The sequence below is a fragment of the Trypanosoma brucei genome (assembly GCF_000002445.2).
Source record: "Trypanosoma brucei brucei TREU927 chromosome 11 chr11_scaffold01 genomic scaffold, whole genome shotgun sequence".
NCBI lineage: Eukaryota > Euglenozoa > Kinetoplastea > Trypanosomatida > Trypanosomatidae > Trypanosoma > Trypanosoma brucei.
In genome coordinates, this window is record NT_165288.1 from 1,911,075 (window position 1) to 1,926,847 (window position 15,773).

Sequence of the window (15,773 nt, forward strand, 5' to 3'; positions counted from 1 at the left end):
GGTGCGGATGAATTGTATACTTTTTTCTCTATTCCGCCCTTTCCTTTCCTTTCTTCTTACATTATTTACTCCTTTTTTTTTTCCTCTTGTCTCACCCATGCCTTTTCCCCTTTCTTTTAGCCGATCGGTCGATCTTTCTCTCTAAACACACACACACACACACACACATAGATAGATAGATTCACTCACTCACATGTGTCATTTTCTTTCTGTTTTTGCTTTTGTTTTCCTCTTGGTGTATATAAACAAACATTTATATGTAGATGCAGATATATGTGTATATTTCTTTCTCTTTACGTACTTGCCTTAACCCACAAATTCAGACACACGCATACACACACACACACACAAAGACACGTAAAGACACAAACACACACACACACACACACACAAAGACATACACGCACGTCTTCTTTCCATCACGGTGCCGTTAGCCAACCGAGACCAGAAGGCAAGAAAGAAAGAAAGAAAGAAAAAATAGATGGAAATGAAGAAAACTCACTCCAATTCCTCCATCGCAGTTCCGTCATCCCGTCCTTCCGGATGTGCGTCTTCTGTCCATAAGGCGAGGTTGTCACGCAACAGTTGCATGATGAGTGCCGCTTCTTTGTGTTGTTCCTCATCCAACACATCCGGATCGCTCAGCGCCTCCTCAAAGGCCTCGCGTGCCAATTGGCAACCGCGGTCAGGACTCTTCAGGATTTCGTAATAGAAAACGGAGAAGTTTAATGCGAGTCCGAGGCGAATAGGGCTCGTCGGTTTCAATGAAGCGTTGTATTGCATTGCCTGCGTGTAAGCCTCCAGCGCCTTGTCCTTCTGTTCCTCTGTATTGGTTTCAATTTCGGCATAGTAACGGTGATAGTCGCCCTTCATCTTGAGGTAATACACTTTCGTCTCATCCGTCTCAGCATTAGGCAGCAGATGCTTCTCGATAAGTTCCAAAATGTCGATGCAAATGTCACTTAATTCCTTTTCGATTTGGCGCTTGAAGGCCTTAATGAGTGTAACATTCTTTTCTTTCTTCAGATCCTCCTTCTGCTCCAGTGCGCTGATGCTTCTCCAACAGGCACGACGGGCTCCAATGACGTTTTTATACGCGACGGAGAGAAGATTGCGCTCCTCCGACGACAGGACGGGGTTCAGTTTTACGACCCGTTTCATGCAAACGAGGATCTCGTCATACCGCTCACACTGTTCAGCGATCCGCGCCATGACTGTAAGCTGCTCGCGCTTTTCAGGTATTTGAAAGCCCGCCATTTTAACCGCTTGTTTTTTCTTTTGTTTTTTTTGTTGTTGTTGATATACGCGTTCTTTGTTCACTTATTTTCTTCTCTTTTTTTTTTAATATAGATTTTTTTTTGTTTATTCTACGTACTGTTATTTAAAGCAAAAATGGTAATAACAGCAACGCTGGTGTAAAGACCCACCTTCACTTGATGCTATTCTCCTCTTTTTTTTTCTTTTTTTTTTCAAAAAAAAATGTTGACTTCACCTATTTTGACGTTCTCTTTCCTTCTCACGTTGCTCTATCCTTTTTATTATTGTTATTATTCTTTTTTTTCTCGATTGAATCTCTTTAACTACAGCACACGAAAAAAAAAAGAAGGAAACAACAACAACAACACGAGACGGTTGTGTACAATGATAATAATGAGAGCAACAGAAGGTGACAAAACAAACAAAAGAAAAACAGTAATAAACAAAATTTAAAGTAATAATAAAAATGATAAAAAAAAAAAGGAAACATAAATAGAAACCGAAGATACCCATAATATGTAGGAATTTTAAAAAAAACAAAGGGAAAAAAGAAAAAAAAACTTCGAAAAACAAAAAACAAAGTAAAGAAAGAAAGAATAATAACAAACAACAAAAACAACAAAAAACAAAAGAAATCGTAAATGGAAAAAAAAACAGCCATGAGAAAAATGTGTGAAGGCAAGAAATATATGATGAGAGAGGCGAGAAAACAAAAAGGTGGAGAGGAAAACAAAAAAAAATAATTATAAAAGGGTGTCGTATCATCGTTACATTTCACGCAAAAAAATGTATGAATAGAGTAGAGGCCTTATTGCATTTACCATTATAATCATCACCATTATTATTATTATTATTATTCTTATCCCGTTCTTTTCTATTTGTGTGTGTGTTTTTTTTTTAATTTGATTTCGCAAGGGTTGCTCCATTCTCGGTACCAGCTTTTCTTTTTTTCTTTTTATTTCTTAAAAGAAATTTAAGTTTTGATATATATATATATATATATATTGTTTAAAAATTAATTGCCCCATTTTCCTTCTTCTTAATTTCTATATTCACTTTTGCCCCTGCTCCACTTCACCTCCGCACAACAAAACAACAACAGAAAGATACCGTTACAAATATGCAAACATTCCACACAGCCCGAAACCAACCGCGCTCAAACAAATAAAATAATAACAATAATAATAATAAAGGAAACAACAAAAATACAACACGATATCATAATAATAAAGAACTCTATGGTATTTTCCCCCTTTCAACAGGTTTCTTTTAGCCAAAAATATTTTCATTTATAAAAAGGGGTAAAGAAATGACAAAACAAATCACAACAGGTTGGTAATGATGACTGCAGGTGTACGTTAAGTAAAAGGTTTTGTGGGCTTAAAATATGTTTGCATATGTTTTTCTTTTCTTTTTTTAACCACCTCTCTTTTCCTCCTCCTCCTCCTTTACGTTTGTGTTGTTGTGCGAAGTAAAGTGTGAAGTGAATTGGGAAGTGATGTGTTGTTATATAAATATATATATTTTTTATTTTTTTTATTTATTCGACTCCCTTCTTTTTTCTTTTTGTGTTTCCTCTCCGCCAATTGTAGAACCTCACTGATGTATTTTAACTTCTTTTTTTTTTTGCGTCTATGGTGCCACAGCGCTCATCGTATTGAAAAACGGTTCGCGCCGCGCGGGAGAAAAATTGAAAAAAAAACAATTGAAAGTGTTTGTGTTTATTTATTTATTATTTTTTTTTTGCGATTAAATTGTGTGTGTAAAAGTGAGTGAGTGAATGAATGAATGTGGATGTATATATATATGTGTATGTGTATGTGTCTATGGGGTCCTTTTACACATCCTCTGGCTGTTCCATTTACCAATCTACAAAACAAAATAAAAATAAAGAGGAATCAACTGAATCACGCGCAAACACAAGACCAAAAATAAAAAATTAAAAAAAAGATAAAAATAAAAAAAAATAAAAAAGATAATTCGGCCGTTTCATGCAGCAGAATATGTAGAGGCTCTATATTTCGGATCCCTGAGGCGTATATATATATATATTTTTTCCTTCCCTCTTCTTCTTTTGTTCTCTCGTCCTTCTGAAATGTATAATGAACGAAGAAATATACGACCAACGGCTCCGAAGTGGAACATAAAACATAAAATAAAAGAAAACATAAAAAAAACGAAGAGGGGAATACTTGTGTTTGCATATTCATATATAAATATATAAATATATATGTGCGTGTGTGATTCGTAAGAGGGGAAGGAAATATATGTTGGACTTCCACCAAAGAAACAGTCCGTCATCTAAATTGTAAGGGGAAGGGAAGAAGAGGTGTAGTAAAACAAAAAACAAGAAAGGGTGGGGAAATGTACAAAGGGAAGGGAGAAACTTATCCTTTAAAACAAAATAATAATAATAAAAAAACATTAGACAAAACACGATAAAAATACAAGGGTAAGGAAGAACTGTAACAAACAATAAATTAAAAAAAAAACAACAACAAAGAAACAAAGTTTTTAATTCGATTCTATTCCAACGACTCACCAGAGGAGGCCTTGGTGGTGTCAGTCTGTTTTGCACCCTCCACCGCCATTTTCTTTTGGCGGCGCTCGTGCATACGTATGGTGCGCTCAGTCTGCTTGATCAGCTTTCGCAACCGTCGTGACACAACCATCGAATGTTCTAACGACCCTTTAACAGGACCCGAAAGACCTAACTGCTGTACGGGAACACTTCCACCTTCTTTTGCTGCTCCATTTTGCAAGTACCGGTCTAAAGAAGTCCCCTGACGCCGTAAATGATAAACCATATCATTACAGCGCTTCCATGAGGACACGGGGTACTCGGCTAACGATGGCAAATTGTCTACGGTATTAAGTTCACGGTCAAACTTGACACAAGCCTCATTTGCCAGCACCATCTTGGGGTCAAAAGAAGACATACTAAGTTGCTCTGGGTTGCGTACACGACTCATGGCGACGTATAACAAATGCTCACAGGGCCACATGCGGGACAGTTCGAGATGGACACGACCAACAAGCGTTAGTCCCTGCACCTTATGGACGGTGAAGGCATATGCTAAACTAAGGGGCAGGGATACGCTGCTTAGACTGTAGTACTGGGTAATGGGATTTCCACCAACCAAAAATTCCCACGGCGGGACAACAATCGTTTCACCACTATGGAACTTAACTACAGGTAAAAGCGGTACGGGCATGCCGCATTCCATCGTGCAGTAAATACGATACCTATCGACGCAGCGGTTCACACGTTCGCAACGAAGGGCAACAGGAATATTTTCCATACTACACTCCACGAAGTCCACTACTGTACCAATACTCCCGTTGACTAAACGTGAAGTGAGGTTGGTACGCAAAAGGACGCGGCACCCCTTCTTTAGCGTAAGCGGTTGCGCGATGGGGTGCTTTGCCATAAGCCTCTGCAGACATTCCTCGTGCTCTGGCGTGTGCAGACCGTCTCCGCTGGGTATAATCTCCGTCACAGTGGCTCCTATGTCTAAGTCATTGATCAGGCCTGCAACTTCTAGGAAACGCTCGCGTATCGCGTCACGCCAAGCAACACTTTCGCTCTGCGGAAGGTAAACGCGTACGGCATGACCATCTTCGTAGATACGGTAGGCAGACACCATGGATGCCCTAGGGATGTCAACTGTGGCTTGCAGCAATCCACGCAAGTGCTTTGTAAACTCCTCCACTTTGAAATCCTTCGTTGTCCTCATGAGGAGTGTTGCTGTGGTGTCACACCTAAGAGCTGTTATACCCGTCTCCGGCGTAAGGGTGACAGCATCTCCGGGAAGGCGTTTCAGTTCTTCTTCATTCGCTGTGTTTACTTCCTTGTTGGTTGGAAGAAGGTTCACGGCTGCCGGTACCATAGTTCCCGGTGGAAGCTGTTCAACAGACGCTGTCAAACTTTCCGGCACAAGTCCTACACGCATTTGTTGCAACGCATCTGCAAAAAGACTGCTCTTGGCTTGGCGAACCTGAGTTTCCAGGCGGATCTTCACGAATTTCTCCCGGAAAGTAGTGGAATGGATTATCGGGGGCTCATTGATCACACCTAGCTGCAGGAAATCACCACAGAGGATGATTTGCACCCCGCCAAAGGGCACGTCCGGCGCACCAGCTTCCTCACGGAGAACCCTATCGAACTCCTCAAACATTTTCTTAGGCAACATAGACACTTCATCAATGATGATAGCGTCGTAGCTCAATAGGTGGTTCTTTCGCACGAAGTCACCCTGGGCGGAAACTCCCATGGCGTGGTGGAAGGTTGAACCTCCAATGTGGCAACCAGCAACACCTGTGGTGGCCGTCATTGCAACGCGCAATCCCTCCGCTTGCATCCGTCTACACAAGGCGCGTAGCAAAACCGTCTTTCCTGTACCAGCACTGCCACCAATGTACATCAAGTGGCCTTTCAGGGCCAGGTTAATGACCTTCTCCTGCTCCTCGTTAAGATCAACCGCAACAAACTCATCGGCCAAGCCACCGTCTAGGATATTCTGCAGGTCCGTATCGCCCACAGCATTGACAACGGCGGCGTAACGGCTGTGCGTTAGGTTGTTAATCTTCACCTGCATCATCTGCTGAATCGCTTCGGCTGGATCTTCAACTCTGCGGTTGCGTAGGATCACCCCGAGGGCACGGATAATTGTTACGGGCCAGTTGGAGGGGAGCGTCGCCGTACCCTTCCTCATTCTCTGCGCGAGGTCCCGGAGGACATCGGGCTTCTCAACGTACAGCTGCCGTTTGTTGTTGACACCAAACCCTATGCTCTTCAAGCATAAGAAGGATGGTGATGTCTCCGATGTCATACGGCCAGTCAGTGCGTTGTACACCAACGTCGAATGAAGGGGTAGTTGAGGCTCACCGTCTATTGGCCCCATCGTTTCCTCTTGTGGCTGAATTTGTGGTGGTGTGGCTGCCAGGGGCTCCTCCTTAACTTCAGCGGCGCGCACCTCCAGAGTGGCAGGGGGTTGGATGGCGTCTGGCATGTTTTCCTGAGGCAGTGCAACGCCTTCCCGCGCCCCCGTCACTGAAGTTTGCGCGTCTGTGGGTGTTGAGAGGGTCGTCGTTGCTTTGGAACGTCGCTTTGAGCCCCTCTTGGGCTCACGCTTGCGCTCCTTCTCCGTTCCACTGGTGAAGCGCATGGCACAAAATAGTGCACCGGCGTTGTAGTCAACAGGCATCAGTGCGGTGCGAACGAGTCCGACAGAAGCGCTTTTACGTGGTAGAGTTGAAGCTGATGTACCCGACAACGCCACATTGTACGCTGGTTGGAGGAGCCGACGCAACATAACGTATGCACGAGTAAAAGGCTCTTTAACTCGATTTCCTCGGTGGATGTCGTTGGAATAGTATCAGTTGCTGCTGCTGGATCGTTGTAAAAAGGACAACAGCAACCGGAAAAAAGGGGGAAGAGAGGGAATTAAAAATAAAATAAAAAAAGAAAAGAAAATAAGTGCTTTTATAGACGCTTAGAGGTAGCTCGTATATATACCTCTTTGTAGCTTGATCTAGTGGGAATGTTTATGGTGTATCTTTTTTGCTTTTTTTTGGCTTTAAAGATCTTTTCGTTTTCTCTTTTTTTTAAAAAAAACTTGCTGTATGGTTAATCTACTGTTTGTGCGTCTAAGAATAATAACTTTTCGTATTAGGCATAGGTTGTTACATAAAGAAAAGAGAGATGGAGGTGCAGGTACGAGTGCAAGTGCAAGTGCAAACAAACGGACATACACAAGTACGAAAACGTATGGAAGGTTAGCATAGTCCATGGTACCAATTTTTAGTCTAAATTACACGCGAACAACAAACGAAACAAAAAAATATATACGAGGGGAGGAATGAAAAGAAACGCCAAAAATAAACACGAATTATTCCACCACTCCCGTACACAGCACGTGTAGTCACTGCGAATGGATTTACAAATGTTGTTAGAGCTTCTTTGCCACTTTTGAGAGAACTTCGCTGGAATGGGAATGGGCAAGAGATAGTAACAACAGTAGTAACGACAAAATCCTTCTCCCTTCCTGTGGCAAGCCATCTTAAGACATACGAAAGGAAGCAAGCGTGGGGAGACTTAGAGAAGGTATTTTTTTTTTTTTTTGTGACGGAGAGGGAGGAAAACGGTGGGAAAAATCAGAAGCACATACCCTCCGCAATTTTCAAGGGATCACTGCACCAAATAAAGAATAAGCGGATAAACTGTACAGTTAATGACACAACTATATGGCACCAATAAAATAAAGCACATGAGAGAACCCATGTATTGTCGTCCCTCAACCTTGTGCACGCATCCAGAAGCAGTAAATAGCAGAGCACGCGCATTTTACCCGGTATGTTTGTGTGGCAACCCGGCTATGATTTTACGGTGTTGCTTCCTTCGCTTGCTTTATCATTGCTTCTTTCAGTTTCGCAGCCTTCTTTTGCTTGGATTGCTTTGCCTGCTCCCTTTTCCGCTGGAGTGCCGCCTTACGTCTACTGGGTGTGCGCTGCCAGCTTGCCTGGAAGAAGTGTGGCAAAACCCGCACTTGTTCAACCGGAGGCAACGAGTCATCGAAGAGGAGACATTCAGACGCACATCGCACGAGACTGTTGTGAAACGATGACACCGTCAGTTGCTCTGGGTTGCGTACACGACTCATGGCGACGTATAACAAATGATCACAGGGCCACATGCGGGACAGTTCGAGATGGACACGACCGGCAAGCGTTAGTCCCTGCACCTTATGAACGGTGAAGGCATATGCTAAACTAAGGGGCAGGGATACGATGCCTACATGGTAGTGGTTCGTGTTTGACAGCCCTCCAACTGAGAAAAGAACGGGTGGGACAACAATCACGCGCCCCCCTCCGAAATCTACCTCGGGTGCAAACGCAGTGGTGAAGCCGTGCTCGTACCGTAGGTACTCGGCGTAATTTTCAACTGCGGCTATCCTTCCTGGTGTGTTTACAAATCGCGGAAGGTGCTTTGCACTAAGTTCTTTGAACCCGACAACTACACCAAGACTACCATTTACGAGACCTGGGGCGAGGTTTGTACGCAACATCACTTTAGCACCCTTCTTGAGGCGTAGCGGAGACGCCATGGGGTGAAGCTCTGCATATCGCGTTAGCGTGTAATCGTCTGCATCGGTATGCAGTCCGTCAGGTGAGTCAAGGATTTCTCTCAAGAAAACCCCAAGCCCACACGCCGGAAGCCATGTTTCCAAACCACGCAGATGCAGCGCAAGGTCCCGCATGTCCTTCTCACTCATGTCTTGTGGTATACGAACTCGAAATGCGAAGGCATCAACAAACAGTTTGTACAGCACAATGTACCGCTGACCTACAACCGGTAGCGTATAATCACTGGCATAAGGTGTTTTCTGAAGGAAATCAAGCACATACTGCTCTAGCGCCCTGGTTAACTTATGCGTATCTATCATTTTCGTGTCTTTCACCACAGCCTCCAGTATATATGTTGCAGTCCACCGTCCAACCAGTGATGGAGCTTGCATTTGTGCGGGATATACGACAAGATCACTGGGAAGCTTGTCCAGCTCTGCTTGATTCACCTCATCCACTTCCTTGTTCGTGGGGAGCAACTTCACCGCGCCCTTTCCCTCACCCTCTAACCATTTCGCTGTTTCTGGTGGGGATAGGAATTGAACCGTGTCTTGCAGATCATGCGGCACTGTACCCCGTCGCAATTCCTGTAACTGCTGGGCGAAAATACTACTCCCTTCCTGCCGCACAACCCGCTGGAGCTTGAGCATTGCAAAATTACGGCGGAACACTGACGAGTGGACAAGCGATACGGAACAGATCGCACCCAGTTGGAGGAAATCACCAGACAAGATAACTTGCACGCCACCGAAAGGTAAATCCACACCGTTCGCCCGGCGGAGCTGGAATTCAAGTGACTCAAATAGCTCCTTTGATAGCATGGAAACCTCATCTATGATAATCACATCGAACTCCTTCAACTCCGCTCGCCGTGTAAACTCACCATACACATTCACACCGAAGCAGTGATGTAGCGTTGCCCCATTCAAACGCCTTGCTGCTATGCCTGTTGTCGCTGTGGTTGCTACCGTAAGGCCTCGGCTGACAAGTTCTTGCCTTATTACCCGCAGAAGAAGAGACTTTCCAGTCCCTGCCCCTCCACCAATATACGTGTTGTAGCCGCGAAGCACAAAGTCTACTACACGCCTCTGTTCTTCGTTTAAGTCAGGGTAGCCAAGCAACCGTTCATGGTATGTCATTTCACCGTTTATAGCAACCTCATCGCCAGCCGGGTTCGCCTCTTCCGTTTTCGTGTCGGGTTCTCCCTTAGTAACGTTTGCCACGCACGAACGCTTCACACGCTGGTAGTGCAGCTGTAGCAGCTCATGAACTCGGGATATCATCTCTTCCATAGGCTGGTCTTTTAGCAGTACGTGTTGTAATTGGTTAAAAAGGGAACTACGCCACGCAGATGGCCAACTAACCTCTTTCTCACGGAGTTTATCACGAAACTCCACCAGTGCATGCGGATCAACTACGGAAAGCTCCTTCTCACTGGAACGAACTCCTACACCAAGTACAGAGAGCGCGCGGATACTGGCCGACGAGCTTTTCACTACCCGCTGAGTAAAAATATTGTACACAAGCGTGTCCCCTTCTTCCCAAGTAACGGTGCTACTGCTTCTCGCTAAAGGTGATTGTGCCACAACCACCGGTTGTTGCTGAACATATATCTGCTTTTCCTTAGTATCGGCAAGAGGGGCTGCGACCGTATCAGCCTCCAGTTTAACTAATATTTTCCTAGCCGGCCGTGATCCAAGAGAATATCCCTCTTGGTTTGCATTGCTGTGGCGTCCACATTCCCCACTACTACTCAGCACCCGGGCTATTGTACCAACCAACGTGTTGGAAGAGTCGGGAGGTTTATCACATTTTCCAGGAGTTCCCGTCCCAACCGAGTCAGCAGCAGCACCACCGCGTGTGGCTCGCCTAACGACACAAATGAGCGGCGGTTTCTCCACAGGAGGTCCAGGCGGAAGCGCTACCGTAGGAGCAGCTGCAACTCCGGATGTACTAACACCACTAACCTCAGCAACATCGACTGAGCTATTAATCCCACCAGCACCAACACCACCGCATCCAGTGGCAATGGTTGCGATACTTCTGCTTCCATGCCGTATGGGCACATCACCAGGCGTTGTCCAGCCGTTTAATGATCGTACATGTTGGCACCGACGAAGTCCAGCAGGGCTGGAGCCATGCCACGTTCCCACGCTTGATGATGCGGTAACGGCGCAAGGCTCTTGCCCCGAAACCTGAGGAGGGTGACGTGAGAGCCGAACGGCTGAGGTGCGACACTTTGACATCCACGACGGTACCGCAATCAGTGATAACGGGGTAGACAACAATCGCGACTGGACGTGGCGGTTGTGGGAAGCTGGGAACAATTTTTCGTCGAGAAGCCTATGGTGGGAGGTGCGCATGAACCGCCCTAAACTGCTCCAAACTACCGTCTTTGAAGACATTGGTCCGACTGCACTATCACCGCAAACTGCTGTGGTTTACTTGAAAAACAAACCCCAAACCACACGCTCACGTTAACCCGCTTTCTTTCCTCTTCTCCACGTGTCTTTCTTTTGTTTGCTTTCACACACCCTCCTCAGCTCTACGCCGATGTCTTAAGGTGTTAAATTCCGTTGTTTCTCTTTATTCCTTCTCCAATCTCACAGTCTTCCTGTATTTTCTTTTCTGTTTTTCTCTTCACGGTAGCACGTCTGTCTCTTTTCCACTGCACACACCTTTGAATTGGGAATTTGTGAGTTAACCCGTCTGAGGAGATTATTTGAAAAAGGTACGGCCGCGACACGAAGTAACAATTTTAAAAATTCGGCCGTCTTATATATATACAAATGTAAATAAATAAATATATATATATATCTATGTCACTTCTATAAAAGATATGTGTCTATGAGCGTATGACGGGAGGTGCTGACTCGTGCCCTTCTTTCTTTTTTTACTTTGTTTCTCCACGAATAGGTGTACAAAACTCACACACCTTTTCCCCGTTATCCTCTGCCTCCTCCTTCGTCCCTTTTAATTTGAATGAAGGAGGAGGCAGAGAGTTTGTGCGGGTCTCTGAGTCTATATGGAGCCGCACAGCTTGTCGCCTGCGGCTGTCCGTGGGTGCGTTGGTGGTAGTAGTGGTGAGAATCCACTCTTACCTTTTTTCCCTCTTCTCGGACTGCGCTCTGTTTTACGCAGTTACAGCTCCTACCCATGCACAATTATTGTTACTAACCCCTCTGTTGAGTGGGTTGCGGTCAAATGCAGTTCCTACCGCCTCCTGAGGGCTGCGGTATCACCACTCGCCGCTGGAGCCTATATACACTGTTTCCGTTTATTTATTTATTGTTGTTGTTGTTCAAAAACAAATGAGGATAAACAGAGGCAAGAAGGTATATTTGCAGGTGGAGATTAAACAAAGCTGAGTGATGAGACAAAGAGTGGTCAATTTGCAGAGTACACATGAAACAACACCGCGGCCCCTTAGAAAGTCAAGCAAAAGTAGTCATAATCAAAGCAAATTCAACGCTTTTATTACACAAATGTAAACGTACTTTTGCCTCTCCCTTCCATTTGAGGGGGAATACGTATGTTTACAGCTAGTCTCCTCCAAATCTTATTAAAACAACTGAATGCCACGAAACGGTACACGCGGTTACAAAAAAGCAACAATGATACGGCGTTTGCACTTCACACTAAAAGCAACATTCTGTACATGAAGCATACCTCTCGGGAGTTCAAAAAAAAAAAAAACAAGAATCGGGAATAGATACCCCAATACGAGGAAAATTAAGGAACGAAAATTCAAAGTAATAGACCCCAAAACAGCTCCACACACGCACATATATGTATATATATATATATATATATGTATATACATATGTGCGTGAGACGAGAGAAACGAAAAAGAAAAATAACCCCAAAAGTGATGTGAACTCTAGAAGTGGGAGCGTAGCAACGCTTAGCGCATGGTGGAGCTATGTTAGACCACAACTTTAACGCCTTTCTACCTTTGCTCAACCATTTGCAACAACAACATGTACAATTTTCAATTCCCGCGTGTGCTTTTCCTACACGTTTAATCGGTTTGTTTAACGGTAACACCACTGGTCATGCTATATTTGCGGGGAAATGGGTACGCACGGGACTTCTCCCAATATTAAAAGATAAGGTGTAATTAACATGCAAACAACCAAGGAAGTAGACCTCCATCGAGGACATGTGGAGGTGTCAAACGGCAGGTGTTGCTTCCGCCCTTTCCTCACTCTCACGTCCAAAACATTGCGATGCGGCACCAGAAACGGAAGCCCTCGCCCGCTTTTTCACGAACTTCGCAAATGTGAGAATGCTGTCAAGTTGCATCACCGAAAGCGCGTTCACAACGTAACCTGGAAGTAAACCCTCGGGGTCAGCTGCTATACATCGGGTCACTCGCACTCCTTCCAGACCATCATCACCAACTGCTACTTCAGCTAACACACCAAATGCGAAAACACGCGCACGTACGAAACCTGCTAAAGTTGGTACCTCACTCGGAGCATCCACAGAAGTATGTAGAAACATGGGTTTACCTCCTTCGAGACCCATGGCAACGCGCTGATCTTCGCTTGGGTAGAACGAGACGGCGGTACGTGTCACGACATCACGCGCCGAAATTCCCCAAAAAGGGGAACTAAACTTTGTGTGATAAATGTGAACGTCGGAAGATACCTTTCTCACCAGCACTTTTGCCTCCACCATGTTGTCCATTACACTAACCAAATGAGGGTCATTCACAACTGAATCCACATCCGCCAGGGTGGCTCGAGGAATGTGTACGACCACCTTTACCGCCTTTTTATCCGACCACTGCGTGTCTGCAGTCCACAGCGTCGCCCCTTTCTTTTGCGACACAAAATCCCACTTGCACTTCAAGAAAATTTCCTTGATCACATATTCGGCTATCTGCAGTGCACCATTGTTTTCCTCACACTTGGGAATGTTCTCTGCTACCCCATCCTGCACATGTGCTGGGGGAGTGGTGCACACCGCAGAGCGGACAGGAGACACATGCAACGATGTGGTGCGCTGTCGGTCTTCTTTCGGTACCGCCGTGCGGATTTCAGCACCACTTGTACCGAGTAGCTCCACTATGGCATCCGCCTTACACGATAGTTGTTTAGTCAACTCGTGACGCGTACTTTCCGGAAGGTTAGTACTTGAAGTTATGGTATAGCAAGCGCGCAACCTAAGAGATCCGTCTTCACGCTCGGACCCAGCAATGTCGTAACTCCACGTTAGCAGGCCCTCATCTTTGGCAAATCCAAGTAAGGAAGGCAGTGTGATGGGTGTTCTCATCGATTTGATGGCGGGGTCTGCTGAAGGTGGCGACTCCGCACTGCTCTCGGCGCCAGCCAAACTCTGCACTGCGCTTTGCTCTCCTTGCTGTGGTCCCACCGGGAAGTCAAGTCCACAGGAAGCATTCGTATCCGTACGCAGCGACTCCCGTGCACCGGCCAACATGTACACTGTAGAGAGAGTGAACTCGCTTCCATCTTTAGTGCTTACAAGTGTTTGACGACTCAGCGTTTTGTTGCATCGGAAGAAATAGTTCCCCTGCCTCTCGCTACGCACTGCGTTAGCCAGTACGGCCTGTAGCGAGTTTACACTCCCCTGGGGGACATCAACCTCGACAAAGATCGTTGTCGTGTTCGTTGTGCCACTTCTCTCCCAGGCTCCGCTGTCTCCCACCAAGCCGTCTCCCCGCAGCCATTCACGCGACCGTAGTGAAGGCGTTGATGGTTGGCGGTTTGCAAGTGAATTGCGGTCGCAGCGTTCACCGAAGAAGGCGGTACCCCCTGCCGCTGCATTCGCTTCCCGTCGAACTGGACTCCCGGAATTGTGTCCGGAAAAGGCTCCGGTGCACACGTTACTACCCGACGAAAGCAGCGAGTAATTGAACCCACAACTCGCTGCAGACTCAGTTTTGGAGGAAAGGGGCTTCGTTCTTCTGACCAGTGGAGTCCCTATTAGCCGCCTGAATCCTGTGTGAAGGAGTGATGCAATTATCAGCGGCGGTATCACGTGCTCAAAAATATTAATCAACGTCCACTGCGGTGCCAACCACACGACAAGCCAATGCAGACACACAACCCCAGACACGAAATGGATAACGTTTTTAGATACATTCATGACGAGAAAATTCGTCACATAAAGTATCCTAGCCTTCCCTTCCCTTTCTTCCTTTTCAGTCATAAACTGCCGACACCGCAGTAAACCCATTACCAGGGAAATGATAAAAATAAACGACCACTGCAATACTTGACACCACCACCCAGCAGCCACAACGGTCACATACGCAGCGGTCTCGAAAGGATGGGTCCAATCCCACATTTCCATGATACGTATGAGGCAGGCATCGTAGGCATCTGCGCTACTTCCCCCTTGTACGGGAAGACACGTGAACTGGGGGCTCGCACTCAGGTCGGAGAGTGGCGAGTACTCAGTTGCATTTTCCCACGCTAGATGGCTTCCCCCAATTCCTGTCCAGTTGGGGCAAACGGGGGAGCGCTGAAATGGGCTCAACTCACTCCCCTGATGTCCAATGGAGGAGGCGCTGCTCTGCTGGGAAACTCCAAGGCCCCAATTCCCGCCGCACGGAGGCATCCCCTTTGCCTTCAACTCATCCCAATCCCTCATGATTTCATCCCGTGAGTCAGACGTGGCCAACACCAGTCGCATACGGGGGCCTGTACTTTCCTCAGCAATGTTTCTCCCACTACCATCCGTCATCGACTGATAGTCTACCCGATTGGATGAGCGAATGATGCGATATTTCTTGAGATCCGCTTCACCGTAAAACAAGCGGTGGACGATTCGCTTGTTCTTTCGCATTCCCTCACAGGTGCGCTCTTGCACGCATAACTGCATCTGAGGGCCTCCGGCAATAACTTCCCATGAGCGGAAAGACCTGGAAGGTACCGGGTGGTGTAGGATAGTCATTCGGTGCCTCAGCTATCTCTTACTCCTTCACTACCCAGTCTGCATAATACAAGTTAAAGAAAATTGGACGTGTGGCAGCGAGAGACACAGGAAGCAAGTGATAGTTCGAAACGAGTTACAAGTATTTAATAGTGAACAACCCAGTTGGGTCACGTTGTCCAACGTTCTACTGGCTGCGGTTGGCACAATGAGGTAAACACAAGGTGTCGCAACGGCAACAACGAAGACGAAGGGTGAGGAAAAATGAAAACACATCCTTGAGCGACAAATAGCAGTAATAACAAAAAAAGGAGTGTTCGGCCACATGCAGAAGGGGGAGGGGGGGGGGGAACGCAAATGTTTGTATGTGTACATCCGTGCACAATGTACAGTTACCCTCGTCCCCTCACCTCTAGTTACAACGTCTAATATACATTTTCATTCCTACGACTTGCACGACGTACTGGAAACACGTCCACACGGGTAAA

At 46.1% G+C, this 15,773-nt stretch overlaps 5 protein-coding genes across 5 annotated transcripts, besides 18 other annotated features; all 5 read right to left on the reverse strand.

The window, feature by feature from the left end:
* The first annotated feature begins 145 nt into the window (after positions 1–145).
* Positions 146–168: a microsatellite.
* A 141-nt stretch (positions 169–309) lies between these two features.
* Positions 310–407: a microsatellite.
* A 39-nt stretch (positions 408–446) lies between these two features.
* Positions 447–496: a microsatellite.
* A 2-nt stretch (positions 497–498) lies between these two features.
* On the reverse strand, positions 499–1,257 carry Tb11.02.4700 (uncharacterized protein; the record flags this gene model as incomplete). The annotated part of the gene is made up of 1 exon (XM_823667.1): positions 499–1,257. One exon carries the CDS (start codon positions 1,255–1,257, stop codon positions 499–501), a length of 759 nt encoding a protein of 252 aa, XP_828760.1.
* A 9-nt stretch (positions 1,258–1,266) lies between these two features.
* Positions 1,267–1,369: a sequence feature (T-rich).
* A 119-nt stretch (positions 1,370–1,488) lies between these two features.
* Tb11.02.4710 (hypothetical protein, conserved) lies at positions 1,489–2,022 on the reverse strand (the record flags this gene model as incomplete). The annotated part of the gene is made up of 1 exon (XM_823668.1): positions 1,489–2,022. The coding sequence occupies one exon, from the start codon at positions 2,020–2,022 to the stop codon at positions 1,489–1,491; it is 534 nt and encodes a 177-aa protein (XP_828761.1).
* Positions 1,672–1,756: a sequence feature (A-rich).
* Positions 1,787–1,892: a sequence feature (A-rich).
* Positions 2,023–2,074: 52 nt separating the features above from the next.
* Positions 2,075–2,120: a microsatellite.
* A 120-nt stretch (positions 2,121–2,240) lies between these two features.
* Positions 2,241–2,262: a microsatellite.
* Positions 2,263–2,420: 158 nt separating this feature from the next.
* Positions 2,421–2,448: a microsatellite.
* A 315-nt stretch (positions 2,449–2,763) lies between these two features.
* Positions 2,764–2,802: a sequence feature (AT_rich).
* A 175-nt stretch (positions 2,803–2,977) lies between these two features.
* Positions 2,978–3,002: a sequence feature (AT_rich).
* A 10-nt stretch (positions 3,003–3,012) lies between these two features.
* Positions 3,013–3,086: a microsatellite.
* A 98-nt stretch (positions 3,087–3,184) lies between these two features.
* Positions 3,185–3,230: a sequence feature (A-rich).
* Positions 3,231–3,465: 235 nt separating this feature from the next.
* Positions 3,466–3,489: a sequence feature (AT_rich).
* A 161-nt stretch (positions 3,490–3,650) lies between these two features.
* Positions 3,651–3,679: a sequence feature (AT_rich).
* A 103-nt stretch (positions 3,680–3,782) lies between these two features.
* Positions 3,783–6,572, reverse strand: Tb11.02.4730 (DNA repair/recombination helicase protein PIF1; the record flags this gene model as incomplete). The annotated part of the gene is made up of 1 exon (XM_823669.1): positions 3,783–6,572. One exon carries the CDS (start codon positions 6,570–6,572, stop codon positions 3,783–3,785), a length of 2,790 nt encoding a protein of 929 aa, XP_828762.1.
* Positions 6,573–6,701: 129 nt separating this feature from the next.
* Positions 6,702–6,723: a sequence feature (AT_rich).
* Positions 6,724–7,640: 917 nt separating this feature from the next.
* Positions 7,641–10,787, reverse strand: Tb11.02.4740 (DNA repair/recombination helicase protein PIF1; the record flags this gene model as incomplete). Its single annotated transcript, XM_823670.1, has 1 exon — positions 7,641–10,787. One exon carries the CDS (start codon positions 10,785–10,787, stop codon positions 7,641–7,643), a length of 3,147 nt encoding a protein of 1,048 aa, XP_828763.1.
* Positions 10,788–11,158: 371 nt separating this feature from the next.
* Positions 11,159–11,203: a microsatellite.
* Positions 11,204–12,167: 964 nt separating this feature from the next.
* Positions 12,168–12,207: a microsatellite.
* A 348-nt stretch (positions 12,208–12,555) lies between these two features.
* Positions 12,556–15,306, reverse strand: Tb11.02.4750 (hypothetical protein, conserved; the record flags this gene model as incomplete). The annotated part of the gene is made up of 1 exon (XM_823671.1): positions 12,556–15,306. One exon carries the CDS (start codon positions 15,304–15,306, stop codon positions 12,556–12,558), a length of 2,751 nt encoding a protein of 916 aa, XP_828764.1.
* Between the last annotated feature and the right edge of the window lie 467 nt (positions 15,307–15,773).